This window comes from Zeus faber, assembly GCF_960531495.2.
Source record: "Zeus faber genome assembly, chromosome: 5".
In the NCBI taxonomy this organism is placed as follows: Eukaryota; Metazoa; Chordata; class Actinopteri; order Zeiformes; family Zeidae; genus Zeus; species Zeus faber.
Genome location: NC_137192.1, coordinates 32,362,748 through 32,390,677, shown reverse-complemented (window position 1 = coordinate 32,390,677; position 27,930 = coordinate 32,362,748). Strand labels below are relative to the sequence as shown.

Sequence of the window (27,930 nt, the reverse complement as noted above, 5' to 3'; positions counted from 1 at the left end):
TACCATGCGCTCGCCGTCCACTCACTTTCTCTGACTGTTCCTCCCGAAGTTCAAACTCACAACCAGGTTATCGAGCGTTCGGGTCCCCCCCCACCCACCCACCCATCCGCCGCGGACGAGAGCGTTTGCACCGGCGCCTGCAGGTAAACCCCGGAGCCCCCCCCGGCCGCGGCTCGGCTCGGCGCGTCGACGTGTGTGCGCGCGGCTCGGCGCCCTAATGGCGGCGCGGACTCCGTCAGCCTCGTCGTTTTACGGAGGGAAGGTGTAGCTAGCTGCTAATGGCTCTGCGGCGCTGACGTCTGTCGACGCGCCAGTGACACCGTCTAACATCTCCGCTCATTGAGACAAAAGCTCGTCCGTCCCGAGCGGCGCTGTCGAACGTTGCCCGTCGCCCAACGACGTTGTTTAAGCGCCGAACTCCCACCGCCCCGCTCCCGGGCGGCGTTTGGTGGAGCTAGCTTGAACAAAAGAGGAAGTCCGAGCTCGGGCTGAAGTTGTTGCTTTTTTCGTTGTTGTTGTTGGTTTTTTTTTTTTGTTTGTTTTGTTTTTTTTTCTGCGATAAACCAGTTGCTTGGTTCATGTTGGATCAGATAAACAAGTATCATCCCTCCTGCGATATCTGCGTTCAGCCTGCTCCCTTACTGCTTATCACTTGTCAATCTTAAGTTTTGTGGTGTATTGCTAGTTCTATGACTTTAGGACATTTTCGAATTATTGTATATTGTCACTTTTTCAGCTTTGTTTTTTTGTTTTCTTCTATTTTCTTTTTTAGGGTTGTATATTGCCACTTTTTCTATGTGTTATTCTCGTTGGTTTCTTATTATTGTGGCGTGATCTGCTGTACCCGGCGATGGATAAGTGTCTGCAGCGTGTTATGGTTCCTCCGCTCGTGTCCTCGTTTGAGGGTGAAACTTTTAAAATGCATGTTTTGTCTTTCCTCCAGGCACCATGGAAGAAGCGCAGCAGGGTAGCAATGGCACGGACTCCCAAACCATCTCCATCCCCACCACCATCACAGCCTCTCAGATCTCACAGATAGCCCAGCAGGTACAGTACGACACAGGATCCCCCATCAATGCGTTTAATATTTTTATAACAACTATCATTTTGGAAGATAAAATCACACTGCTTTAGACCAACTTGCGTTTAAATAAAGGATTTTGATTTGAATTGTGCCTGGTAGATGAACCTGGGCGGCTCTGCTGTGACAGTGGTGCAGCTTCCAGGAGGGCAGTTCCAGGTCCAGGGGGTGATTCAGTCTGCTCAGTCCTCCGTAATCCAGTCTCCTCAGGGGCAGACTGCACAGGTGAGGCGTGGCGCGCCTCTCTATACTACTCTGCGCTATGGCTTCCGAATAACGCACCCGTTCCCCCATATTCTGTTTATCTATACAGAATATGACTGTAAATATCAAAACATTAAATGCACTTTATTGTCCACACGCTCACCTAGCACTAATGAATATATTACTATTAACATGTATAATGCAGAGACACAGCACTATAGGTGTTTGATTTGTTGTTGTTTTTTTTTTTTTTTTTTTTGCATTTTTTGGTTACTGCTTATTTGGTTGTCAGTTCTTTTTACCCATGCCCTTAATATGTCAATTTTCCTGTCAGGGCTCAGACTCAGACGATTCACAGGACTCTTCAGACAGCGGGGCTGCAAGCCAAAAAACCAGAGAAATACTCGCCAGACGGCCGTCATACAGGTATCAAAAAGCCAAGCAACAAACAAAACAAAAGGCTTGATTGTAAAGTCAACGGATAACGTCTACGTCCGCTACGATCCTGTAGGAAGATCTTAAATGAGCTGTCGGCTGAGGAGGTGACATCACATGAGGGGAGAGAGGACAGTCTCGTCTCCACCGGAGCGACAGGGGTTACCACGGCCACCACACCCATCTACCAGACCAGCAGTGGGCAGTACAGTAAGAGCTGGTTCCTCTTATTCAATATGATATCATTTAATGGAATTATTCAGCACAGGTTTGGGCCATTCCTGCGTCGCCTTAAATTAGTCCCATGCAAAGAGTGGAATGGGCCCATTTTGAAAATGCTTGCTAGAAAACTGGCTTGATACTTATGAGCATAATAGAGGAGAATTTCCTAGTTCGTCAAAGTTCTCCCTCTGCTTTTTAGCTCTTTATTGGATTCTTAGATCCTCATGACAGTTCTTTTAGCTGAGTGGTGTTGAGAATCACTTCATTTTAGGACTTTTATATTTAAGTAGAGTTCTGGGAGACGTAGCTCGGCCAGGTCGGTTTGTAAGATAGGTGATTTATTAATTGTTAATGTGTTCTGTTGTTTGTTTCCAGTAACCATAGCCGCTAACGGCACCATTCAGTTGGCCAATCCAGGCTCCGAAGGGATTCAGGGACTCCAGGCTCTGACCATGACCAACTCAGCCCAGCAAGGCACCACCATTCTACAGTACGCCCAAACACCCGATGGCCAGCAGATACTCGTGCCTAGCAACCAGGTGGTCGTCCAAGGTGTGTGAGACACGGTGCATTGTTAGCACACAAAGTGCTTATTTTGTGAAATGCAGTTTTGGTTTGGGCGGCCAAGAAACGACTAATGGTCTGGTTTCCTGACAACATGATTAAGTTTCCTCTCTCAAGTGGCTATTCATAAACTTAGCATTTCAACAGGTATGGTTGCATTGTATTAATACTTGTAATTACTACATTCCTTGTTTTTTATTTTATTACTGTTTTATATTTACTATTTGGGGTTTTCGATTGCCATTTTTATCACTACCTGTTTTATTCCTCCCTTTTCCATTTTATGCACCTTTTCCAACTTTATTTTCTTGAGTAGTTGTTGGCTCTGCAATTTCCCCTTGGATAAATAAGGTGTTATTGTATCTGAATTTCTAGATAATCGGGTTCATTTAAGGAGGAAGATGTTAGGAACATTTGTAATGGTTTCAGTATGCTATAAACTTTAATTTAGTAAATGAACGGTAGACCTCTGTCAGGGCCAAGCACTCAGATCGTGGAGTGCTTGTTATTGAGAAGAATGAAATAAGCCTCACAAAGTCGTTACCTCTTTTCAATTAAGAGTAGGCTTAGGTGATCGTGCAAAATTCCAATCGGAAAGAGGCGTTGTGCACCCTGAGAGTCGACGAGTCCAATCATCAGTTGGAATCCCGTCATTCAACTGAGGTTCTTAAAGTTGAGCAGTCTTTTATTTTTATTGTGAGTCACTGTGCATTATAGTATCAGGATAAATAGAAGCTCACAAAATACACAGGGATAAGATTTAAATGGGGAATTATAAATATACACTACTCACAAAAGGTTAGGGATATTTGGCTTTCAGGTGAAATTTATGGAAAATGTAAAAAGTTCACGCTACAGTGATATTATATCATGAAAGTAGGGCATTTAAGTAGAAGCATGCAGTGGTGATTTACTCATCTCAAACAATTGATTGAAACAAAAGCCAACAACAGTGGTGGGTTTACCACAACAAAAAATGTCAATGTCTCAATAACTTGTCATGTGCCCTTGAGCATCAATTACAGCCTGACAACGACGTCTCATGCTGTTCACAAGTCGACTTATTGTCTGCTGAGGCCTGGCCCCCCACTCTTCTTGAAGGGCGGCCTTCAGGTCATTGAGGTTCTGGGGCACAGAGTGACGAGCCTCTACACGGCAACTCAGCTGATCCCATAGTTTTTCTATGGGATTCAGGTCTGGAGAAAGTGCAGGCCACTCCATTTGAGGTGCCCCAGTCTCCAGCAGCCGTTCCCTAATGATGCCACCTCCATGAGCTGGAGCATTGTCGTCCATGAAGATGAAATGAGGCCTGTGTTGTTCATGCAGGGGCACAATGACTGGATGAATGATGTTATTCAGGTAGTATGGGCTTGTCACTGTACCATTCACAAAGTGTAGGGCAGTTCTGTATTGACTAGACACACCTGCCCACACTGTAACACCACCACCACCAAAGGCTCGTCTGGTGACAACAGTGGCTGATGCATAGCTCTCTCCTTGACGTCTCCAACATCGTTGGCGGTCATCATTTCTGCTCAACGTGAATCGACTTTCATCAGAGAACAGCACTGAGGCAACTGGTCCCTCGTCCAGCGTAAATGCTCCCTGGCCCCTGCAAGACCATGATGCCTGTGCCTGGTGGTGTGGTCAGGTTCCCTTGCAGGTAGTCTAGCACGCAGACCACGCTGATGGAAACGGTTTTGAATGGTCTGACGTGACACTTGGTGCCTCTCACCTCCCTTAAATGTGCCTGGAGTTGAGTGGCATCATCATGCGGTTGCGCAGGGCACTGTTCACAATGAAGCGCTCATCAGTGTGGGATGTGGCCAAAGGACGTCCACTTCTATGCCTTTCTGTGACTCTTCCAGTCTCTGTATCTCTGTTGCAACCTGCTGATGACACTCTGTGACACTCTAAGCTCAGTGGCCACTTCCCTCTGAGAACATCCTGTTTGAAGCCTCACAACAGCGAGCTAATGTTGATCAGTTGTTAGGGGTCGTCTTGGTCTCATGATGTCAACATGTGAACAGCTTGATGAAGAGGACTGTTTAAATACCAATTCTAATTGAACCAAGAAATGTATCGGTCGATTCATGGATCAAACACCTGTTGTGAATTTTGCCGTTCAGCTCCTTGTTGGAGAACAGCAAGCTGTGCAAAAAGTACTGAAGCATTGAACAGTTGGACATGTGCATTCAAAAGTTTAGAGAAGGTCAAATCAAGTTCACCTGTTAAGGTTATAGTGCATTCTAGGTTCATCCTGAAATTTTACCCGAAAGCCGAATATCCCTAACCTTTTGTGAGTGGTGTATTTTATTGTGTGAATCGTCCCCATCCGGACATGGACGCAAACACGGCTCTCCGTGCGTCCCGAACGCCCTGCCCGGTCGCTCCAAGTAAAACAACTAAAAACAGTTAGGGAACGGGACGCGTTAGGATTACTTTCCTTGCTTCGTTCCATAAGCAGACGTAAAATCACCTGCCTCTAAAATAAAAACACTGTTTTCGGGCCCCAATCCCGGGCGCCCCATCGCTAGCGCGGGCGTCATCGCTACTATATGAGAGGGAGACGGGTGCCTAAAATATGCCCCAATCGCTCACCCCCCTCCAGATGGTGTCCTAGGCGGCCGCCTATCTCACCTATGGGAAGGCCCCGCCCACCCCCACCCACATGGGACTCCATTCTGGAACGGAGCGGTTCAGTAGCTTCCTCTCATAAATTGCTGAGCGGGACATAACTTCATACCCGCGTGGACTGACCAGCTCCTTTTGTCCTTTTTCGCACTTTTCTTTCGTCGCCACCACCATGAACAGCTCAGGTTCTGTGCGTGCAGCCAAGTGTTGTTCTTTGTTTACTACTTCCTGCTTCCCCATCGACTTTCTCTCTACTGCCACCTGTGGTTTCTGAGAATACGGCGACGGAGAATGTGCCAGCTATAAATGCCCTGCACACTCAGTATAACCAGGGCTTAGTTGAGAGTCCAGGGTAGTAATAATAAATAAATTGTATTGATTATCCAGGTGCAGGGGGAGAGATGCAGACCTACCAAATCCGCACGACTCAAACTCAGAGCTCGCTGCCTCAGACGGTCGTCATGACGTCTCCCGTTGGAATGACCCACACCAAGAGCGATGACCCAACCATGAAGAGGGAAATCAGACTAGCAAAAAACAGGTTTGTTTCTGCAAGGCTTTTGTTTTTGTTTTTTTGTAGCATCAACAACAAATATTTCCTTTACAGGTGGTTAATATACAAAAAAGGGCTTCTAGTGTGGCCCCCAAGATTTTCCTTTGTCGACCACTAGTTGTCAGTTCAAGCCATTAGTCGACCATGCGTCGCCCGTTTATGATATTAATTAAATTATTTAAATGTCTTTGGGGCATTGGAAAATGGTTTGGCTTCCAGGGCTGAGAAAGAATGTTCTGTCTATCATTAACACTGTGTTACGTTACAGATGAATACAAAACCTAATTAGCAGCATTTAAAATATAAATAACTTACAAGCAATGCACGAACAAAGAGAGCCGCCTGTTAATTACACCGGTTAAACATTACATCGGTTAAACTAATTCGGCCCTATTACTATTTTATTAATGCTTACATTTAAATTACATAATTTACACTGAAATGTGGTGTATGGAAGATAGTTTTCCCGGCGTCACGCTTTCCCCAACAATTCTCAAATTAAAAGTTCTCTAGCGTCTCTTACACGGGCCTGGCTAAATCGTTGTTAAGGTTAATTTTGACAAGGTGCAGCTCCCAAATTGAGTTATTTAAAAAAAATAAAAATAAATAAAATGTCCCTCCTGCAGCCAACTAACCCATGTAAAACTTTGCTAGGTCGACTAAGACTCTTCTCGTCGCTTAACGTTTGGCAAACTATTTGTGGGCAGCCCTAATTGCTTCTTCTAATAAAAAAACAAAACAAAACATAATTTAAACGAATTCTTTGTTTAAGAAATGTTAGTATTTTTATTTTCACGACTTACAGTGTCTCGGGATTTGATGGATTAAGACGTCCAGACAATCCAAACATAAATTGTCTTACCTTTTGTTGATCTTCGTCTTTTATTCAGCAGAATAAAGTTCTTAATGAAGGAAACGTTGTGAATGTTCTGTGTGGTTGTAACTCCCAAGATACTCGTTTCTTTCTCTTCCAGGGAGGCAGCACGCGAATGTCGCCGTAAGAAAAAGGAATATGTAAAATGTCTGGAAAACCGCGTTGCGGTTCTAGAGAACCAGAACAAGACTCTGATTGAAGAACTGAAAACGTTGAAAGACCTTTATTGTGTAAAGACAGGATAACCCGGTTGGGACGGCTCGAGGATTGAGACTTAATGTGGCAGAAGCACAGCACAGCTCTGCCATTGTAAACATGGATCTGGGAACATCTTTTATTTCCGACGTGAGTAACTTTTTTTATTGATAACAATGCTTAGAAATACCCATAAAAATGACTGTTTTTAACCTGCTGTTTTATCATGCTAACAGATTTGCTATGCTATGACATTTATATTTGTGTATATTTTGAGTAAGTAGGATGTTTGAATTGTGAGCTTCATTACTGACTCTTACTTCCTCATTGTCCTTCATTTCGCGTCTTAGAAGGTGCTTTGAGTTTCTTATATTTAAAAAAAAAAAAAAAAACCAATGTTGCAGTAGCAATCGGTCTTTTAACCTATGAACAGCATCTGCAGAACCTTGATTCGACGATTACTAGTACAAAACAGTAATTCCCGTATCTCATGCACCAACAAATCCCATTTTCCTTCCCAGTAAAGAGGAAGCTCGTCGGCTTTGAACCTTTATATAAATGGACTAGCGCAGGATTCTCCAAACTTACTGAGAGTGGATCTGCTTTAAAAGAATAACATGAGGAGCTACTTGTTCCATGGATCTCAATCTTGCAGTGCCAAAAATCTCCTGTCGTGAGGTGTGCGGTGCCTACATCAGTACCAGTCTATCAGTACCGGTCCCTACCGTGAGAGCGTTGTTAGACTTAAGGACATTTCCACTTGAAACAACAAGCAAATATCTAGCGTCTGTTCGCGCCGTCCGTTAATGTTTATACTCCAAAGGTCGATGATTTTTTTTTTTTTTGGTGGTAGTGCACATAATTTGCTTATCACTTTCGCCACGGCCGTAACTTACACTGAATGCCCTCACCTGTTGCGCAATGCTGCTGCTGCCCGCTGTTCTGCAAACTGGGGTGTGTGGGAGCACAGATAGGGGAAGGACCTGGACACAGACAAAACGATGGACCTCCGCAACAGGCACCTCCCTCCGCAGGTTGACAAATCACGTGACCTCAGCAGCGAGGGTTGGTCTCGTAGTTTATTAATTTTTTTTTTAATGCATGGAGTAGCAGAGGGATTAAAAACAAAAAAAACACACATGCAAAGCCCCCCCCGGCTCTGTCCCGTAGAAAGAGGAAGCGCGTAACGTCAGAATAGACATTGTTATACAGATCCTGGTATAGCTAACAGCTTATACATATTATCTTGAAATACATACACATGCCCTGTTTGTCACACTGTATAAAATAAAGTTTCAAGATGCTCTCTCCAGAGAGACTTCTCGACCACTGCATGATTCTGTCCATGTAAATGTGTAAGGACTGGGCCTTGCCTTAACAAGGCCTCCCAGGGACTTGTAAATTAACTCTATTAATTAGGAATAAATGAACTCTATAAAATATTGTATAAAGCCTTTAAGAGAATCAATTGACTTAAACTTGTATAAAATGATGGTTTTTTTTAATGTGTGCTACTTCACGGGTAAAAAAAGCTGCTGAGGTCATGTGATTTCCTGTCAAGACCAACTTCTGCTGCTGAGGTGACGTTATTTCCTGTCAACCTGGGGAGGTCCGCCATTTTGTCTGCATCTAGGTACTCAGACAGGGCCGTCAACGGTTGGGGATTAGTGTGATCGTGGGAGTGCACACGTAGCGCGTGATGTAATGCGGCAAATACGGTCTCCCCCTTCCAGAAGTGCAGGATCTATTATTTACAAGTTAAGTATTTACACAAAAACATCCAGTTTTCGCTAAATTAAGTCCCAAAGCAATGGGGAAACGTGCGTCCTCACTGAGGATGCTTTTTTTTTTTTTAAACAGTACGGAACAAGGCAGTCCCTTAACTCAGTTGTGTTTTCAAAAAAAATAAAATAAAATTTGTTTCATTATGTAGGAAACAGATGAAAATAAATAGATCTAAAATAAAAAGACAGGCAGGGGAGCCATAAGGAAGAAAAACAAAAAAAAAAAACTTGGTTCCAATTCTGAGTTAGTTTTGTTTTTCATTTTTCATAGTTTTTCATTTCAAGTAAGAAACAAAACTAAATTAAAATCCATCTTTGTGAATTAATATATTATATAATTATAATAGTTATAATAATAATATTATCTATTGCCATATTATAACCACATGATTTGCATGAAGAGCGGCAGGTACATGCAGGTACATGCGGAGGGTGCACGGTCATGGACCCCACGGTGCCCTTTTGATCAGGCGCAGGTTTTTGTTTTTTTTGTTTGTTTTGTTTATAAGCGTGAATAGGCATCGAGGTGGCGGGTTGTCTGGGCAACATATACTCATGAGGAACTCCTCGTGAACCTCTCACCTCGACGCACCTTCCATGTGCGCACAGCGGCTCTGCTGTGCGGCTCCGTTTGCCCAGAGCAGCACAGTGCCGAGTATACCAGCTGGGGCTCCATGGGCCTTGTTTTTTTTTGAGCACCTGCCCCTCACAAAGCCTCTGTGCCGGACTGTAGAGGGGAAGTGAGACCCGATCACCAGTGGTTACTGGACAGCCCTGAGCCAAGAGCCCTCCCCCCCCAACTCTCGCTCCACTCCAGTTTCAGAACACGGTAAACTGCACTTAGTTTCAATGCTCTGATTTTTCCTGGCGGAAAAAACAAAAACAAAACGCAGACGATTTAATCGTAAATCTGCCCAAACCTATAAATGACAAAATGATCTTTTTTTTGTTTTTTTTGATCCAATGGTCTATTTATATAGTGGTTCAGTCAGCAAACTCACCATTTTAAAGAAATGTTACAATTGTCATTCCCTTTTTTGTGCAAAGGAATATAAAGGGTATTAGAATAGGTGTAGGTGTGGATGGCTTAATTTGGCTGTTACTTAGACAATCAGGGAAAAAGCACAATGTCCAGGTAATATTTATTTTGTACATCTGTGGAGTTCCAGTGAGGTTAATGAGCAAACAAAGACTGCTTGAATTTTTGCTGATTCTGTAAGTAAATAAATATATTTTCTGTCAATATATATTGTGTGTATCTGGATGTCTCACCTTTTTTCTTTTTTGGGGGGGGGGGGGGGGGGGTTGACTGTTGATCTTCCCAGACTTTAATGCAGAGCCATAAGTGTTATCCCAAAATTCACTTGACTGCATAACCCATGATGTGTGGCCTTATTGTGTACGTGACTTGCGGAGCTTCGATGAATCTGAGGTGAAGCTCGGAGAATCCGGCCGCCTCCAGATCCTTCCACGTTGCCCTGGTGAGCATGCATCCGTCCCCAATGTAGTACCACATGGGCTGAAGGACGTGCTGGAAGAAGTGCGTCCACGAAGCGGTCTCCGCCACGACATGCTCCAGAAAGTAAAAAGCTCCGCCCTGTGAGGCAACAAGTGCATTACTACACATCGAATTTTAAGCCTTTGTGCTCATCTTCTGCTTCATGTGGGGATTTGTCCGTCCCCCCCGTTCCTTCATAGTGGTGATCTTACTGTATTAAAGGGCATGTACAGGATAGTTAGTATTCCAACATAGCTTCTTTTTTTTTTTAATCACTAGTGTATTTTCTAGAGCTGGTCGTTTGGCAATTAATGGGAGACCAACTTGATGCACACGGGGCTATGTGCTACTGTTCTAGATGTAGTTGATAGGGTGTTCAGAGTGGTCATTGTTATTTTTTTACTTTTTTTTTTTTTTGGTGCTTGTCAATCGGCCAACCAGGGAAGTACAACTTGCAGATGATTACAGTCCCCGATTACGTCAACTTTTTATTATACTATTAAAACACTATGTAGGATGTTAGTTTAGCGGCTCTGTGCCTGTAATCGACAAAAAGTGGAACAAACTCACCATTAAACGGAGATTTTTTTTTTTTTTTTTTGTCATATGGAGAAAGAAAGATAAAACAAAAAATATAAATCATTTTGACCCCCTGGGGGCGACGGACGAGGACCCCCTTTTGGGGACCCGTCGTGCGGCGACACGTCGGACTCCATCCACGCGGTGTGACCCCCACTCACCGGTCTGAGGACGCGCCGCGCCTCCTCCAGCACCCGCCGCACGTCGCGTACAGAGCACAGGACCAGGGTGCAAACAACCACGTCCACGGACCGGCCCGCCACCCGCCCCATGTCCTCCCCGGAGAGCACCAGGAAGCCCTCGTAGGTCAGGTGCCGGTTGGCCGCCATGCTCCTCCGCAGGTACCGCTCGAAGTGCGGGTTGGGGTCCGTGCACAGCACCGTGCAGCCGCCCGGGTAGAAGCTGAAGTTGGCCCCGCTCCCGCAGCCGATCTCCAGCAGCCGAAGCGTCCCGTCCTCCCGCGTGTGTTTGTGCACGTTACGGAAAAGTTCCCTCTTCACCGGGTGCATTTTGTCGTTGTAGGAGAACGTGACGTTGTAGGCGAGGAACGGGAACAGGCGTTTGTACCAAGCGCACAGGCCCAGTCGCTCCATGATGTGGAGCGGCAGGGTCAGAGCCGAGCAGAGCAGTCGACACAGACGCACGACGCAAACCATCCTCCCCGCTCCCACTGATCCGAGACGACGGACTTAGGACGGGATTAGTCACGCACACGTGGGCGCGGCGGCGCGTCTTGTCCAGTCGGTGGCGCCATTTAACGTCTGACTCGTTTCAAGATTCGCGTCGGTCGCAATGTCGCCAACTCCACAAGAAGTAACGGGCGGTGGGCGATGTCTCACAAGGGGGAAAGCTTCCAGGGCCGCGCAAAACAAAGCAGGAGGAGTGAACATAAAGAAAGTCATAAACCAGAAATACTTACGACTGTCAAAAATTGGACCACGACAGTAAAATAACTACTTTGCTATCATTTTTAATATTGGTCATCAGTCTCACCCACCAACCTATGGGTGGATTAAAATATACTTATAATATAAAAATACACAGTATATACTAAAAAAATACTCATTAACATAGGCAAGAAGAGCAAATTATTTGTCTTGATTGTAAATGTGTCTTCAACAAATGTTAATTTATCATTACGCATATGAATACATTAAAAAACGTATTGAAATTTGAATTGCCTCCGGACTTCCAATAATATTTATGCCTTATATTGGTACATTTAAAAATCAACTTTGTTTTAGAAAGATACCTATGCATTTTTGTGATTCTGTTGGAACAGTCTACAGCCCCCTTCACACGTAGTTCGGTAAATTACTGGATAAACTTTCAGGCACTGCTCACTATTCACACATACCACGATAATGCCGAAATAATATGTGCAACGGACAGTCCAGCAGATTGAGCAAGTGCAACATGTCCCCTCCAGCCGGCTCCACCTGCCCTGCTCCTCATACTTCCCGATGCACCATGTAGTGCCCTGGCCTGGTCTGGCCACCCTCCCATTCAAACAGATTTCCGCTCGACCTTGCCAGGGCCGGGCCAATCACACTCGCTTCTCTAACGCGTTTGATACAATGACGATGGAGAGGCACAGGAGAGCCATTACTAAGCACCTTACCAAGATGGCTGCCGATGATGTGGAACGGTCTGTTGAATCCGCTATATTTAGTGGTATAACTGGACGGTCGGTATATTATCTCTTAAAAGCTTTTGTTGATTGGAAAGATGTGCTTGCCGTACTTGCGAGAGGATTTTGTAAAAGTTCAATTTACCTACTCACTCTCAGCATTTCGGCACACGCTTCGTTGCTCTGATTGTTTGTAGGTCTATTCAATTGCGTCCAGTGACATTTTGGTCTGTGTCCATTGGTAACACCCCTTGGAAATCTGAAATGATCAGAGAGATTTCTCTGGAAATGATACTTGGTCTTGGGGTGGGACGCTGCCGGTACAGATTTCCTGGAATATTGATCCCTGCTCCCATTCACACACGGCCACATGGAGGAAATGTTCAGGAACATTTCAGGGATAGACTGCGTGTGTGAAAGGGGCTTTACGTTTTGTGTATGGTAGAGGTTAACCTCCTAGCGGGGTGATTCGAACCAGCCAAAATAAAATAAAAATAAATTTACATTTGACGCTGAGTAGAATGCAGAACACATAATCATTAAGCGGAAGCTTTTGTATAAAGCGACTTACAATTATCCATGTATGTCATGTATGAATTATTCAGACATTATTCCTGCTGCAGCCATCAGGAGCAATTAGGGGTTAAGTGTCTTGCTCGAGGACACTTCAGCACTCTAGCGGGCGGAGCCGGGGATCGATCCGGCAACCGGAGCCGATTACCGGACGAGCCGCTCTGCCACCCCCCCCTTCACAGAGACCTTCTGCTTTACTTCACGGCGTAGCCGACGACGTGGGGCCTGATCAGGAGCATGACTGGAGCGCGAACGTGTCTCAGCTTGAGCTGGGAGAATCCGGCGGCTTCCAGGTCGCTCCACGTCGCTCTGGTGAGCTCACACCCGTCCCCACAGTAGTACCACAGGGGCTGGATCACGTGCTGGAGGAAGAAGGTCCACGAGGAGGGCTCCGCCACCACGTGCTCCATGAAGTAAAACGCCCCACCCTGCGAGGCCACAAACACAAACACACTCACTCCAGATACAACCACAGACCCGATGTTCGCGAAGCCGCAGCTTCAGGCGGATGCTCGCGCCCCCCCTACGACCACGGCAAATGGTGTGTTTGGCTTCGGGAGACAAGTTAGTTGCTCTGGTTGAGCGTCCAAGGCCAGAGGACACTTCAGCCACGTCCATGAATCGCACACGCGCAGAGGAACTTTGCTCGTTTTGACCAGAAGACAATCTACGAATAATTAATCAGACCAAACGTTTATGTTGAAAGCAACGCCTCATCGTTTCAAATGCAAGCAATGTTTTCAACGTGCGGCCAGACGGTCATTACCCCACTGGAACCCCGACAGGGTGGTCAGCTCTGACATTTAAGCGCTTCCGCTAAGAAAAGTAGTTCCACCACGAAGACGGTTATGACTCAGGAATGACGGACCGCCACTATCGACCAACCAGGGCCTTCTATTAAGGCTATTTGAGGCCTCTTGAGAGATTTGTAAAAACCGAATTGAATGCATTTCAAGGGGTTTTCAAGTATATTAAAAAAAAAACATGGACGTTACAACTTTAATAAACCTCATGAGCCTCGAGTCTCGTATGAGGTACTCACGGGCCTGAGCACACGGTGCGCCTCCCGCAGCGTCCGCGGGACGTCGTTCACGGAGCACAGCACCAGCGTGGACACCACCGCGTCCACGGACCCATCCTCCACCGAGCCCAGGTCCTCCCCCGACGCCACCACGAAGCGGTCGAACGAGACGTGCTCGCACTCGGCAATGCTCTTCCGCAGATACTTTCGGAAGTGCGGGTTGGGGTCGGTGCAGACCACCCTGCAGCCGGCCGGGTAGAAGCCGAAGTTGGCCCCGGTGCCGCAGCCGATCTCCAGGATGGTGAGCGGCCCGGCGGAGGTGCCGAACTCCGGCAGGCTGCGGAACAGGTTCCGCTTATCCTCCCGCATCTTCCGGTTGTACGACGAGGTCATTCTGTACATGAGGAACGGGAAGAAGCGCTTGTAGAGCCCGTACAGACCGACGGCCTCGGCCAGCCGCAGGGGCAGAGCCAGCAGCCGGAAGAACAGCGTCAGTAGATTCATCGAAACAGACATTTTACTTGTTGTTTTTTTTTCCTCGGCGGTCGCTGGCGAGGAACCTTCCAGAGTACGGACCGTGGTGGTGGTGGTGGTGGTGTTGTTGTAGTTGTAGTTGTTGTTGTTGTTGTAGTACTTCTTCTTCTTCTTCTTCTTCTTCTTCTGATTCTACTGCTGCTTCTTCTACTTCGTCTTCGCGTTTTTCCAGCGGATTGCAACGCCAACTTTCAGGCGCATACCGCCACCTACTGTACCGGACAATGTAGAACAGGACCTGGTTTACATTAGTCGATAAAATAAAATACAATATGTGAAAAATTAAATTATTATTAAGTAGTAGTGATAACAATAATACCAAACTATGCTCTATTAAACAACCTGTTTTTTATTGAGAAATTTACTATTATTACGCCTCTGTGATTCCCGCACCTTGTTCCTAGTATCCCTTCCAAATCCCACCCTCGTCCTGCCCCCCTCTCCCTCTCTCTCCCTCTCTCTCCCTCTCTCCCTCTTTCTCTGCCTCTCTCTGTTGATTCTCACCCTTTCTTCATTATACTTGACACATCGCATTACTACGTGTTTCGACATTTTTAGTTATATTACAATGCGCACACGCTTGTGAATAATTTACTTCTACCAATAATAAATAGTCTTATTTAAAGCACTGTGATCAAACCTTAATCTGGATCCAAATACTCCTTTAAAAACTTCTGTCTTTTGGACTCGACGGTATGTTCTGCCCTCGCTGTCCTCGCCTCAAATTTTTCGGCCAAAGTTCAGATATTTTCTTTTTGATTGGTGCCTTATCTTCCCCCTTTCCTTGTGCTGTGTCACTTATGTGGCTCATATTTAGTGATCTTTTAGCCATCCTGTCTGCCAACAGAATTCTACATCTATTCCCACGCTCTGAAGTCTAAATAAGCGTTGAAAGACTTCAAACGTCAGATCTTCCCTGATTGATTTCATAGTCTGTGAACTTAAAAGAGCGGCCGCAGAGTCAATGCCCCGCCCCGCCCCGCCCCGTCCGGCCTCACGTCTTCCACCCACTGAAGACCAGTAATCGCTGCCATCGTCTCAGCTGTGTAAAGCGATAATTTATCTGTAATTCTATTCCTTGAATGAATTAGAAATTGTGGGATGTTTACCCCTGTACCTACAGTACATGATCATTTTGGTCTATTGGGCGGTCAGAAAATATCTGTACATAATTATAAAAATAGATCCATACTAATTGGTTTGCACAGTGTCCTATTTCACTTCCCACTCAATCTTGCTTAAGTTTTGTGATACTGAATCAATTTCAGCCTCAGGAAATAGCCATGGGGGAACATTGCTAATTGGAGCAAGGGAATTAATTAATTTTATTATTTCTTTAAACGTCATACTCTTCTGATTTATCCTTTATCTTCCATCCAAAGGCATTTCCCTTTAATCTGTTTCACTCCCAGCATTCGTTTAGGACACTTTTGGTGGAGTTTTCATCCCCCCAGGGGTGCTGAGCATGCATTCATGTGTATAACAGTAATATTTCAACATTATTTAAAAGAGTTTAAGCGAATTGCTGCAGCACACCCAGATGTTAATGTTGGCTAAAGCAGGAAGCGACTTCCTGTTTCTGGTCTCTCAACGCATGGTCACATGGCAGACAAAGCGACAGGCTGCCATTCATTTCAGATGCTTATCTCGGCTTCGTCCAGCCGCAGGGGGCGGAGTTACGACCGGCGACAAGCTCGGGGCTGCACGGCGACGCGGGAAGGCCGTCGGTGTTTCCCGCTGATGTTACCGTTGGTGCAGCAGTAGTCTCGTGATACCAGATGAAAATGGCTGTCCGGAGCAACATTAGATACTATTATTCTAGTGCCCTTGTTGCCGGTACGACAGTGTTTACAAGCACACGCGACTTCTCATGTCACCACCCCAATGTGAAGGACCGCTCTAAAGGCTTTTGATTGGTTCTGCAACGCAGGTTTTTTATTTCAACTCTCTAATTGTTTACACCCAGTTTTAGCCACGAAACCTGGGAGGTTGTCCTCGGTCTCTAGTTGAGCGAAGCGTTTAGAGACCGACTTGGGAGTCTAATGCAGTGAAGCAAAAGGACATGAACTGCAAATCCTAGTTTGTGTTCGTGACAATTAGATTGACCATGGAGGGTTAGTCTGGATATTACGAAAGAGTATTAGGGCCACACAAATAGAAAAAAAAAAATACCCCTGTTTTTTCGAGAATAAACTCGGAAATACGACGTTAAAGTCAAAATTAAGTCTGGGGGTTAAAGTCTAATTACACTGTGAGAATACAGCCATGACAGGTGTTCCGCCCAGGGAGTGCGGTGCCGTCGGACCCGGGCGTGAGCGTGGAGCGGGTTCTGGAGGCTGCGGCTCTGGCGGGGGCTCTGGCTCGGGTCCGTCCGGGGAAGGGCGGGGATACGGGGCGGTGGTGGAAACCGTAGCCCTGACTTTATTCGAAATTTCGACTTTAAAGTCACAATTTTGACTTTAACCTCCAAAGGTTATTTCGCCTCTATTCTCGAAATGTCGACTCTAAACTCACAATTCCGAGTTTATTCTCGAAACACCGGGGTATTTTTCCTTGCGTGGCCCTAATTTTCGTAGGAAATACCCATGGGTCGCCACTTTAGAAAATAAGTGTCATTATTGTTCATGATTTGGCTATTTTTTTAAATGAAAAACGTCCCCTAAACTATTGATATGACAAGGAACACGTCAGTTTATGTTGCGCTGACACGACCAAAAAAGACAGGGGCACAGTGATCTGGCGACAAGGCGAGAGCGACTCGGCTTCATTCAGCGACCCCGTCGTCAAAATAGCTGATTTGCACAAGTGCGAAAGAGTCGATAATACCCTGTAAAAAGCTGATGAAATGCCGGGATAGCGACGGTTTCTTGTCTCGGTACGACCTATGAAAACTGTCTGATTATATTCTGAGATTCTCGTTTTGGTGAAAGGAGTCTCACGATATTTTTTTTCTCGCCCTCGGCCTTTACCCCCTGGGCTGCATTTAAACCCGGTGAGGAGCTGCGGCGGAGGGATCCATCTCTCAACAGTTAAGCCTTTAGCGAGTCATAAATGATTGGCCCCGGCTAAAGCAAACCGGTCCTTTTACGTGAACCTCTCTGTTTACTCTGCTTCACCTCTGCGCTCTGACTCGTGTCCCTTCCCGTCTGAAGGCTCTTCACCTCCTCCGCAGCGCACCCTGTGGGGCGGCTGAAATAGTCACAACCGACCCCCTCGCTGTGCGCTCTGCATACTTCAGGGGGATTCGTAGAGGTTTTCAAAAAGCACACAAGATGACAAGTTGCGTGCCAGGCTTTATCCGTCTCATACAAAGCCTGGTGACGGTAATGGGAAATGAACCCACCCGGTGCTAGTTCATTTGGTAGTGCCCTGCTTGGGACAGGATGCGGATTTATTTCCATGCTACAGATCTCTAAGCAGGGCTGTCGTGCCGGTCGACGAGGTGGATAACGCTGCTGAGAAGTGCGGGTTGGATTACTGAGCTGGTGGGTGTTGTGTTGTATCTCAGTGGGTGTGAGGCTGGTAAGTGAGTAAACTGTAAACTGTCAGATAGAAAAGAGGTGGGCACGCTCTGTGCACCTGCGTTCACCATCAACCACGCGGCTGCCTCTCACCTTGGCTGAGGTTATAGCTGCAGTTCTTAGAAGTTCCACCAGATAGAGACATATCTGGGTCATATTCAAATGCCACCTTTTACTTAGAAATCCTGTAGAAATATGTAGAATGTGGGGTAAGTACTTAGACACTTCATCCTCAACAATTTTCTAGTTTCAAGAAAACCCCCGTGCAAACCTGTTTTTCTAATTGTTTAAACCAAGTAATTTGTACATAGGGGGCATTCTTTTTAAGTGGTTGGTAGAAGCATGGTGAAATGGCTGTACTTAGAACAGGGACTGGGCGAGGGAGAGTTACTGTGAGGTTACAAATCAGCTGAAGGGAAAGAGACAACAGACGAATGTTTCCTCTTTTTTCGTTAAAAATGTTTTCATATAGGCTGTGTTGTGTGGTGTCAGCTGAAGGTTCTAAGCTGACTCGGCTCTTACCCAGTCCGGGTAAATGCCGCGGCTGCTTCTCGATTCAACTGTGACAGGAGAATTTTTTCTTGAGTAATAATTATGATTATGCCCAAAACCTGAGCTTGTTTATGTTTACGAAACCCCCTGGCGGAGCACTGACCTTCCTCCTAAACCGTTCAGAGGTTTCAGAGGTTTGGTTATGTTTTGTTTTTTTTGTCAATTCTCTAAACCTAATTGTAAAAACGTATTGGTTGGGGCCAAGTGACGAGCTGGGAGACAGGTGGGCAAATAAACAGTCTTTAAATGGATGTGGTTTTACAATAAAACCACCACAAGACCTTCAGGAGCTGCAGCACGTCACCCAGTTACTGCAGTGGGATCCGGCCTCGCCACCAGGAGAGAAAGGGATCGAACATCCAGCAGCTCTAAAAGACTTTGCTATTTACCCCAATCTCCCACAGCTGCATCCCCCGCCGGCTCCCAGTGCTGGCTCTTACCACCTGCAGATGGCGCCAAAAGCATCCCTCCCCTAGCGCACTCATTTTATCTAAGCCATGGACCCTCAATTAACACTTTTCAAAGTATTATATGGCAACACTGTGTGCCTTTGTCCACACCGCGATTTGGCATTTGGAGTTTTAGAACTTGTCAAAAGTCGTGATTCGTGGAGGAAAGAAGTCTGGTTGACGGCTCATTCGCCTGGTCACGTATATATCTCAATTTTTTAATGATGTATTTTCCTTTTTTATAATTAATCGAAATCAGATATCAACAGGGATTGTCCTTCGGGGTTACGTGATTCCGTAGAGAGCCACACCACATTTTCCTGAGCCAACTCTGTACGGACTGTAAAAGAATGCATCATTTGCCTGAGAACTGATCTAATTCATCATTGGTTATGTCTGTTGCTATTATCTCCCAGTTTTTGCCTTCAACGCACAAAAGTGATCCCTTCTGACATGTTTACCCTTTACCCATGGTCACTGGAGGCGGTGGAGGATATTTTTCTCGTGTGACTCTGCTATTGTATTTTCGTGAATATAAATGCATATTATCAGTTTACTACATAGCAACATACCATGACTTACATAACTGGCTATGGCGGTGGTATGAAGGTTTATCAAGTTCACCGCGGCTGCCACGGTGACGGCTCTTTGCATTCTCGCCTGGAAAAGCAACCCCAGCACCGACTTTGGAATCAGCATATCGACATGACAAACACGTTGAATTGTTCAATCTCTCGTTCTTTTTTTTCTCTCCCCTCTTTGGCTTGTGGCGATTGTCCCCCTCTTGGAGACACAATGGTGGTTCGGTTGTTCAACGGATCAAAACATGGGGCCCTACCTGGATGAGAAGAAGGGCTCTTGACACGTCACAGGTCATTCAAAGGACAAAGTCATTCTAAGTGTTTGTGATGATTAGAAAAGATAAGCGTTGCAGGTTTGGCAACTCCACCTGCTCTGGGGGTGCAATCTCATACAGATACCTTGCGTTAGAGCAGAGTTAAAAAAAAAAAAAATAATTAATCAAGTAAAATAAAAGAGAAACGCGCGTTATAAAAAAAAAAAAAAAAAAGTACCACTTTAAGAGATCATTAAGAGATCATTTTTCGGTCGCTCCCGAGTTTGATTTTGGGGTTCCTACTATAAGACACCGACTATTTCCAACGTCTTTTATATTCCCTAAACGATGGAAAAGAAAAAAAAAAAAAAACAAAAAAACAACAACCTTTCGTGGCTTTTTACACCTGTCAAAATCCGGTGTTGATTTATTTTTATTGTTTTGCAAACATCGCAAATACTCGTGAGAGCGCGTAGGTTTGCCGGTCGGTCGAGGTCGAGGTAGAAGGAGCGAAAATAAAAAAAAAATATAGGCTTTTGATTACGCGTCACTTAGTTTGCGTGAACTTGATTTTAGGAGAGAGGGGGGGGGGACGGGACCTCCGCGCTTGCGCCGCTGCGGCGTCGGGGCATTTAGCGACGCTCCCTAACGATCTGCTGCGAGTCATCAATTATGCAGCGGAGCCGCGCGCGCCGGGGAAGCAGCGAGACAGAGCAGCAGCAGCAGCAACATGGCGACAGCCGCAGTTACTCCGGAGTCCTTCCTGCATCCGCAGCTCCCTGACACCTTTCTGGATTTCTATTAACGCGAGGGAGAGGAGGAGGAGGAGGGAAGGAGAGGAGAGGAGAGGAAAAAAAAAAAAAAAAAAAAAGTAAGTGCCCGACATTCCGTCTCGTCTCTCTGTTATTTATTTAATTGGATGTTTTTTATTGATTTATTTATCTATTTGTTTCGGGTTGGGGTTTTTTGGGTTTATTTTTTTTTGTTGTTATTTTATTCTTATTTTTATTTTTTTTGTGGCGGGGTGCACCCCGGTCCCTTACTGCGCGCGGACCGCATCCCTCTGCCGCAGAGCGCTCCCTCCTCTCGGCGTCCTCCGTGCGGGGCTCCGTGCCAGCGCCTGGACGTACGCATGCGGGAACGCGGAGTGGGCGAAATGGGATTTTGGAAAAGGGTGAATAAAAATGATGATAAAAGCCCAGCATGTTAGTTGCCCGTTAGACAGGGGAAGGGAGGCGGCAGGTGGATCGGGGTGTTGGCCTCCCCGCTGTGACGGAAGGACATTCCGGTGTGTCACCGTGTGGAACATACGCATCTGGGATGGAGAAGTGCGGGAGCACGTCAAACTTCTTGTGCGTGTGCGGTGACATCGACCGGTCACACCTAAAGTGGGCCCTGATCAGCGCGTCCGGAGGAAAAATGTTCCGACAGCTTGTCCCCCCCCCCCCCCCCCCATGTAACATCTAACTCTTATTATTTAATGATGATGATGATGCTGATAGTTTATCCTAACCCCCCCACCCCCACCCCCACCCTCACCCCACCCTCCTGCAATACACTGTGGGACTATGTTGCATGTGATGCGTCTCGGTTGTGGCACATTTTCTTGTATTTCCACGCAATCTCCTGATTTTGTGCGTGATGTTAGTGCTGTGCAGGCCAACAAGTTCACCCGGAGTCGCTTTTACAGCCTCCGACGGGTGTGGTGGGGTGGCCCTTCAGGACGTTTTTTACTTTCCCTAATTTGTTCCTGAAAACCCGCAGTTGCATAGCAATATATAGGCGATTGGCTGCCGTTATTTTATTGCAGAAAATTGTTGCTCTGGTGTAGATGGAGCTCTGTGTAAGACAGAGCCATAGCAGCAGTGAGCTACACTGCAGTATTTCAGGGCTTGGGCCCTCCAGGACGCAGTGTAAACACAAAGAGTGTTTAGTGAGGACCACAGATCATCCCGAGCTTCAAATAAAGTTGTTATTTTAAGGATGGACGGACATGGGTCTTATTTAAACTGCCCGGGAGAGGGGGAGGTGGCTTTCTAAAAAACACAACCCAAAAAAGAATAATAATAACAGTGCTGCCACAGGGCAGTGAGATTGCAGGCTTTTGGCCCAGGGTAAGGAAGGGTTAAGAAAGGTTACTTGAGAGCTCCACTAAAGGTTTGTGGATGCTTTTGGGCTTTTAAACAAGTTTGAGAATCTCTTACTTCCTGGGTGAATTCAAGTTTTGTGTTTTTTTTTGTGTTTTTGTTTTTTTTTGCGAGCTTGCAACTCTTGGCTCAAGCGTTCAACACATTAAAGTAAATGCTTTAAGTGGCCTTGGCCGAAAACTCCAGTCGGAAATTTCTGGAGGAAGGAGGGATTCTCTCCGTAATCCACGCAGCCCCTCCACCTTAGAGTCGCCTCCACCTTGCCCACCTCTGTTCGGCCCCGAGGAGTCCCCAGCGTGGATCTTAGAGAGATTCATTAACTCATCCACACATCCATCCACCCATCCATCCATCCATCCACCCATCCATCCATCTACCCACCCATCCATCCATCTACCCACCCATCCATCCATCTACCCACTCATTCATTCATTCATTCATTCATTCATTCATTCATTCATTCATTCAGAGGTTTGGGACTCTCCTCTGTGCTGCAGCAGCTGTCCACTCGGCGTGGTGCTGAAACGGAGCGAGACGGATTTCATTCCGTGGGATCGTTCCAGGCTTCTAGAACCTGCTGGGGTTCTCTGGGGGGGAAGTAAAAAAATAAAAATAAAAAATGCCGCCGAATGCCATTCCTTAAATTCCCCCGGGTGACGGGACACGCGCGTGGATCAAATGCGTCCCGGGAGCCGGGACGAGCCCAGTTTGTCGTGCCGCCGCAGCGCGTTACCGTACCGCCACTTCCACTTCCACTTCCACTTCCACTCCCACAGATTGGATGGACACGTGAGTTGCCTGGATTTGGGGAATGTTCACGTTGTGCCTCCACGCGCCGCCGCCTCGTCGTTTGCATCACCTTGAAGGGTGAATCAGTTGATGAAGCGCTTGTGGAAGGAGACTTAGAGGTTGTGCATAGGTTGGGTCACTTACCTTCTGGTGGCTTCTGGAGTTTTGGAGATTTCTGATACTGTAGCCCATATACACTTTGACCGTTTTGTTTCCGGTGTCATGCTGTTGACAAGTGCTGTTTGGGCTATTTCTTAAGCCTGTTCTAAACCTGATTGCTTTGTCGACGAGGATTAATAGGAAAGATATCAATCTTTATTGTCAAAATGATATTAATTAAGGCAAAATGCAATTAACGTTTATTGTCGTCCGAGGTGCTAGACTAAAAGTAATAAAAATAGTGCAGGCTCCCATAAAGTTGAATGACTAATCTTTTAATACACTTAATAATGGAAAGATACATGAACCAAACCCCACTGACAAAAGCAACAGCACATATTGGTTTACTCCTGCCAGCTGTTATTAATAATAATAATAATAATAATAATAATAATATGTAAATAATGAATGAACATCATTGTTGTGGTGGAATTCGATGGTTCTAAACCCTGGCAGTATAGCAGTTTGTAGATTGTGAGTTTCAGTGTTTTCACTGGAGTCAAATGGTGATTAATAACATTTTAAGTTGTTTAACACCTTTAGCCAACTTCGGTGCAAGGTGACAGTTTGCAACACAATGCAATACAACCAGAGGTGGAGATTGAAGGATTGTTTTTTGACAATATCTAGAGTAAACTGAGCCACACGTGTGCACTGACAAATCAACTAGAAGAAGCGGTCGGCACTATCAGATGACAAGTAACAACTTTAGAAAAGCTAGGTTTCTTAGTTATTTGGATACGCACAGGAACACAATGCTAAGATGTGTTATGTAAGACTCCTGAAGACAAGGAAGCGGCCATCACCTGTGAGCACATCAACAATGAGGAAAGCCTTGAAATAACATTAGATAAGATAAGATAACATAAGATGAGATAAGATAAGATAACATAAGATGAGATAAGATAGCTCTTTATTAATCGCCGGGTGGAAATTCATGTCCACACACCCGCTCACAGCGAGGGTGATCCAGGTGATGTCCTCCAGTGAGTTCTCACAAGTGAAAGATTTTGGGGAATACTTGTTTCGGTTTGTTCATTTAAACCTTATCTGTACTATTTACATGAATTGAGATTGAGGGCGAGGGAAAGAAACGGCCCTGGTTTGGGAAAGCGCTTTTAAGTGTTTTGAATTATCTAGCTTCATCTGGCTGTGTCGGTCTCTGATCAGTGGAGACGGTCATGCATGGATGCAGACAGAACCACAGCGTCAAGAGCGTGAACCTTTTCTTCTTGGATGCAGGTGTGACGCGAGCCTAGTGGTCATACCCGAGAAAATATGTGATGCTCATTTAGCAATTCTGTTCATTCAAGAATCAACATATTGTTACCTTTATTTGCTCACATACTGTATATTGACCATTGCAATGTCTGATCTCTGTCTGTCTGTCTGTCTGTCTATCCCTCTTTTGTTTTACACATGTTTCCTTCTGCATTTAAGAGCTGAATGTCCGGGATGGAAAACAAATAAAGAGAAAATAGCTGCAGGATGAAAAGATGGCCGCACCCCTTATTGCAACTCCAGGACCTCACAGCTTCAAGAAGTTCACCCCCGAGTCGCTCGCTAATATCGAGAAGCGCATCAATGAGGAGAAGAACAAGAAGCCCCCCAAGCCAAGATCGGACAGTAGTCATCGCGATGCAGATGACGAAAATGAGCCCAAGCCCAACCGTGACCTGGAGGCCGGGAAGAGCCTGCCCTTCATCTACGGTGATATTCCTGCTGGAATGGCGGCGACACCACTGGAGGACTTGGACCCGTATTATCTCAATCGGAAAGTGAGTGTGGCGGGGGCAAACTGCACCACGCACCTCCTTGTTTGGAGCTCAGTGCTCCTCAGTAGAGGGGAGCGGATTATTTGAAATGTGACGAGGGTTTTGTTGCAACTTGCAGGGAACTGCAGGACACGGCAGCGTTTCGCAAAACGAATAAGCACGACAACAAACAGCGTGGGAAAAAACAACAACAAAAAAAAATAATAAATCGAATCGACAAAACAAATGAACAAATGAGTAAGACGCAGAGGCATTCGACCAAATGGAAAACATATGCAATAGATGTATGTGGTACTACGTGATTCCTTAGAGGAAGCCTGTTGTCGCTCCCGCGTAGCTTTCGAGCATTTGCTGAGACAGTCTCCCAGTCGGTAAACAAATTGTTAACCGTTGAAGAGATGCCAGGAGCTGATTCTCGGACGTATCGAAGCTCGGGGGGGCGGGTTTGCAGTCATGGGGAGCTCACAGTTTGCGAAATGACCTTGAGTTATGATACTACCCCGCTGCCACCGGGGATTAAATGATGCATCCGATCGATGCCTTTTGGAGGCCTCGCACGGAGCTCGTGCGAGAGTTCCGACCGGCGTGGTGCACTCGCAGCGCGGCTCGCACGTCGAGGCGCTGGCCTCCGCTGCAGGGGGAGGTGCAGGGCAGCGCTCGCCTCGTATCGTTCCTCCCGCGTCGCGGAGGAATGTTCTGCGCGGCCCCGCGCGGAAAGAGAGGTAGAGAAGTGCCCCTCTGACCGTTGACTCTCTGGCGTTCTGTGCCCTCGAGGACTTGGTTAATGGGGTTAACATTTAAGAAAGTTTGGGACCTATTTTCTTTCCAAGTTACGCCCTTACCCGTGCTTTTCCAGGCGACCCGGTAGTTGCCTCTATATATTTAACTTTTTCAAAAGTTTCACCGTTTTGAGAGCCGGTCATTTTGCGATCTGCACGCAGTGGAACGTTTGTGTAAAAGGGGGAGAATTAAAAAAAAAAAACCTCAAAACATTTACTTTTTCATGAACATATACTCATAAATAGGCTTTCCTGAAAACAGTTGGGTAAAGTACTCATGTGACCATGTGGCGTTCGCCATTCCATAAGTGCGTAAGGAAATGCGATCAATCATCAAGCGTTCATACGTGTGAATCTCAAAACCTGACCTGGCATTTTAACCAAGCTGCCGATTCAGCGGAAAGTGCTGCGCCGTCAAGTTTCCACGTTGTTCGAGACGACACTGACTTCAATCCAAAGTGTGTATTCTCTCTCTCTCTCTCTCTCTCTCTCTCTCTCTCTCTCTCTCTCTCTCTCTCTCTCTCTCTTCATTCTTCGGGTGGGGGGTGGGGGTAACAGTAGTGTAGTGGTAACCTGAGGAGCAGAGCAGCCGGCTCCTGCATGGTGGCAGCGCTGGGAGTCTGTAAGAGAATATGTTGCCGTGTGGAGCGTCAGGCGGACGCTCTCTCTCTCTCTCTCTCTCTCTCTCTCTCTCTCTCTCTCTCTCTCTCTCTCTCTCTCTCTCTCTCTCTCTCTCTCTCTCTCTCTCTCACGAGGCCAGTCGAGCGATCCAGTGGATGTGTCTCCTGTGATCTATTGATCCACAGCCTAAGCTTAGTGATGGCCACAGGAGGATGTGGTGTACCCCTCCTCATCTAATCCATAGCCCTTTGGATGTGCCCTGTGCTAACCTCTCCTCGTATTTGGATCCTTCCGCCTTCAGAAAACAGTTCATAGACTTTCCTTTTATTACGGCCTCTCCCATCGCCTGCTCTGCCTCTGGCAGTAGACAGGGAAAAGTGTGTGTGTGTGTGTGTGTGTGTGTGTGTGTGTGTGTGTGTGTGTGTGTGTGTGTGTGTGTGTGTGTGTGTGTGTGTGTGTGTGTGTGTGTGTGTGTGTGTGTGTGTGTGTGTGAGAGATATAAATAAAGAGAGTATATTGAGGAAAATGAGCCCTATAGAAAATATTTCCAGGATGTATCCAGGCGAGTTTCCTTCACCTCGTAAATCTTTTCATTTCATCCTCAGTTATTATTTTGGACCAGTGCTGGCAGTGTTTTGATGTATTATTGAAAGTTATATAATATAATATAATATAATATAATATTATACTATATTATATTATATTATATACTAAATTATATTATATTATATTATATTATGTTTTATTTTATTATATCATATCATATAGTGTTATATTATATTGAATTATATTACATTATATTATATTATATTATATTTTATTATATCATATCGTATAGTGTTATATTATTTTATATTATATTATATTATATTATATTATATTGAGGACAAAGTGCAAGTACATGTTAGTTGTTAGCTAACCAAAACATTTTCTGCAGTTTCGAGGTTCTTTTTGTGTCAATAGACCACACACACTGAGAGCTTCATACAAATGTAATAACAGCGATGTTTTGTTAAGACCGACCAAAGAAACAGTAATAATCAAATAATTTTTCGAACCCGATGCATGGGGTCGAGGTGCATAACCAAACTATCTATTGGCCACCACTGTACGTAGGTCCACGGTTGTATTAGGAGGTCAGGTGGTTTGTCACTTATTTCTCAGAGATTTGGGAGCTTCTTCCACACAGCAGCGTCTGGGCACACGCTGCCCTTCATGTTACTACGTCTCTCCTGCGTCGCTCATGCCAAGATGTCCGAAGTGAAAACCATTCCTGTCCTCCTACGTCCCAATTAGGCCGTTTTCACATTTATCCTCCCGCTCTCCTGTCCTCACCTCGTCTCCTCTACTTGACCGACAATCCAATCTCCTTCCGTTGTATGTCAATGAGTGTGTCTGTGACTCTGTGTGTGTGTGTGTGTGTGTGCCCACGCGCGTGCGCGCCTGTGTGTGTGTGTGTGTGTGTGTGTGTGTGTGTGCACATGTGCACGGGTGCATGTGTGCATGTGTGCGAGTGTGTGTTAATGTCAGCTGCGGGAAACCTGATCGCAGCACTCATGCATCAAAGTAAGGATGAGGGGGCAGCGGGGAAGAGGAGAAATGCAGCGTTGCAGTTCTTGTTTTCCCCTGTGATGGGAAGAGGACTGCCTGGGCAATTCAAATGTCTGGAGTGATTAGGCAATGTTAAAAGCACCCGGCTGCTGTGGTCACATGGGGGGAGGACGGAGGGATGGAGGAATGGAGGGATGGAGGGATAGAGAAATGGAGGGATGGAGTGATGGAGTGGAGACATGCACACCGCACACATTACGTACATTGTGTTTTGGGGTGTATAGCACATGAGAGGAAGTATCTGTCTATCTGTCTGTCTGTCTGTCTGTCTGTCTGTCTATCTATCTATCTATCTATCTATCTATCTATCT

The 27,930-nt window shown here is 45.8% G+C and overlaps 4 protein-coding genes across 6 annotated transcripts in view; 2 read left to right on the top strand and 2 right to left on the bottom strand.

The window, feature by feature from the left end:
- The first annotated feature begins 9 nt into the window (after positions 1-9).
- atf1 (activating transcription factor 1) lies at positions 10-9,791 on the top strand. Of its 2 annotated transcripts, XM_080000382.1 has the most exons (8): positions 10-143; positions 944-1,047; positions 1,184-1,306; positions 1,620-1,711; positions 1,797-1,930; positions 2,318-2,494; positions 5,528-5,681; positions 6,668-9,791. In XM_080000382.1, the coding sequence occupies exons 2-8, from the start codon at positions 949-951 to the stop codon at positions 6,810-6,812; spliced, it is 924 nt and encodes a 307-aa protein (XP_079856508.1). In that variant the 5' UTR covers positions 10-143; positions 944-948; the 3' UTR covers positions 6,813-9,791. The 2 variants fall into 2 exon arrangements, with proteins under 2 accessions (XP_079856508.1, XP_079856507.1); XM_080000381.1 differs by lacking the exon at positions 10-143 and having other exon boundaries at positions 661-1,047.
- Positions 9,792-9,841: 50 nt separating this feature from the next.
- LOC307230155 (thiol S-methyltransferase TMT1A-like) lies at positions 9,842-11,255 on the bottom strand. Its single transcript, XM_080000384.1, has 2 exons — positions 10,785-11,255; positions 9,842-10,143 (listed from the first exon to the last, which is right to left on the bottom strand). The coding sequence occupies exons 1-2, from the start codon at positions 11,214-11,216 to the stop codon at positions 9,907-9,909; spliced, it is 669 nt and encodes a 222-aa protein (XP_079856510.1). The 5' UTR covers positions 11,217-11,255; the 3' UTR covers positions 9,842-9,906.
- Positions 11,256-11,517: 262 nt separating this feature from the next.
- tmt1a.1 (thiol methyltransferase 1A, tandem duplicate 1) lies at positions 11,518-14,526 on the bottom strand. Its single transcript, XM_080000383.1, has 2 exons — positions 13,869-14,526; positions 11,518-13,254 (listed from the first exon to the last, which is right to left on the bottom strand). Exons 1-2 carry the CDS (start codon positions 14,361-14,363, stop codon positions 13,021-13,023), a joined length of 729 nt encoding a protein of 242 aa, XP_079856509.1. The 5' UTR covers positions 14,364-14,526; the 3' UTR covers positions 11,518-13,020.
- A 9,803-nt stretch (positions 14,527-24,329) lies between these two features.
- The window catches only part of scn8ab (sodium channel, voltage gated, type VIII, alpha subunit b), a gene marked incomplete at both ends in the record, with an annotated part of 29,575 nt that continues 25,974 nt past the window's right edge, over positions 24,330-27,930 (top strand). For both annotated transcript variants that reach the window (XM_080000696.1, XM_080000697.1), the window contains one exon: positions 24,330-24,611. In XM_080000696.1, the coding sequence (XP_079856822.1) occupies positions 24,330-24,611 (282 nt within the window). The remainder of the gene's footprint in view (positions 24,612-27,930) is intronic.

Bases quoted from the DNA above. Each gene is read 5' to 3' on its own strand.
- atf1 (XM_080000382.1), top strand. From the start codon at position 949: ATGGAAGAAGCGCAGCAGGGTAGCAATGGCACGGACTCCCAAACCATC. The intron at 1,307-1,619 runs GTGAGGCGTGGC...TTTTCCTGTCAG, and splicing joins CTCAGGGGCAGACTGCACAG to GGCTCAGACTCAGACGATTC. The intron at 2,495-5,527 runs GTGTGTGAGACA...TTGATTATCCAG, and splicing joins CAACCAGGTGGTCGTCCAAG to GTGCAGGGGGAGAGATGCAG.
- LOC307230155 (XM_080000384.1), bottom strand. From the start codon at position 11,216: ATGGAGCGACTGGGCCTGTGCGCTTGGTACAAACGCCTGTTCCCGTTC. The intron at 10,144-10,784 runs GTGAGTGGGGGT...GTTGCCTCACAG, and splicing joins CGCGGCGCGTCCTCAGACCG to GGCGGAGCTTTTTACTTTCT.
- tmt1a.1 (XM_080000383.1), bottom strand. From the start codon at position 14,363: ATGTCTGTTTCGATGAATCTACTGACGCTGTTCTTCCGGCTGCTGGCT. The intron at 13,255-13,868 runs GTGAGTACCTCA...GTGGCCTCGCAG, and splicing joins CGCACCGTGTGCTCAGGCCC to GGTGGGGCGTTTTACTTCAT.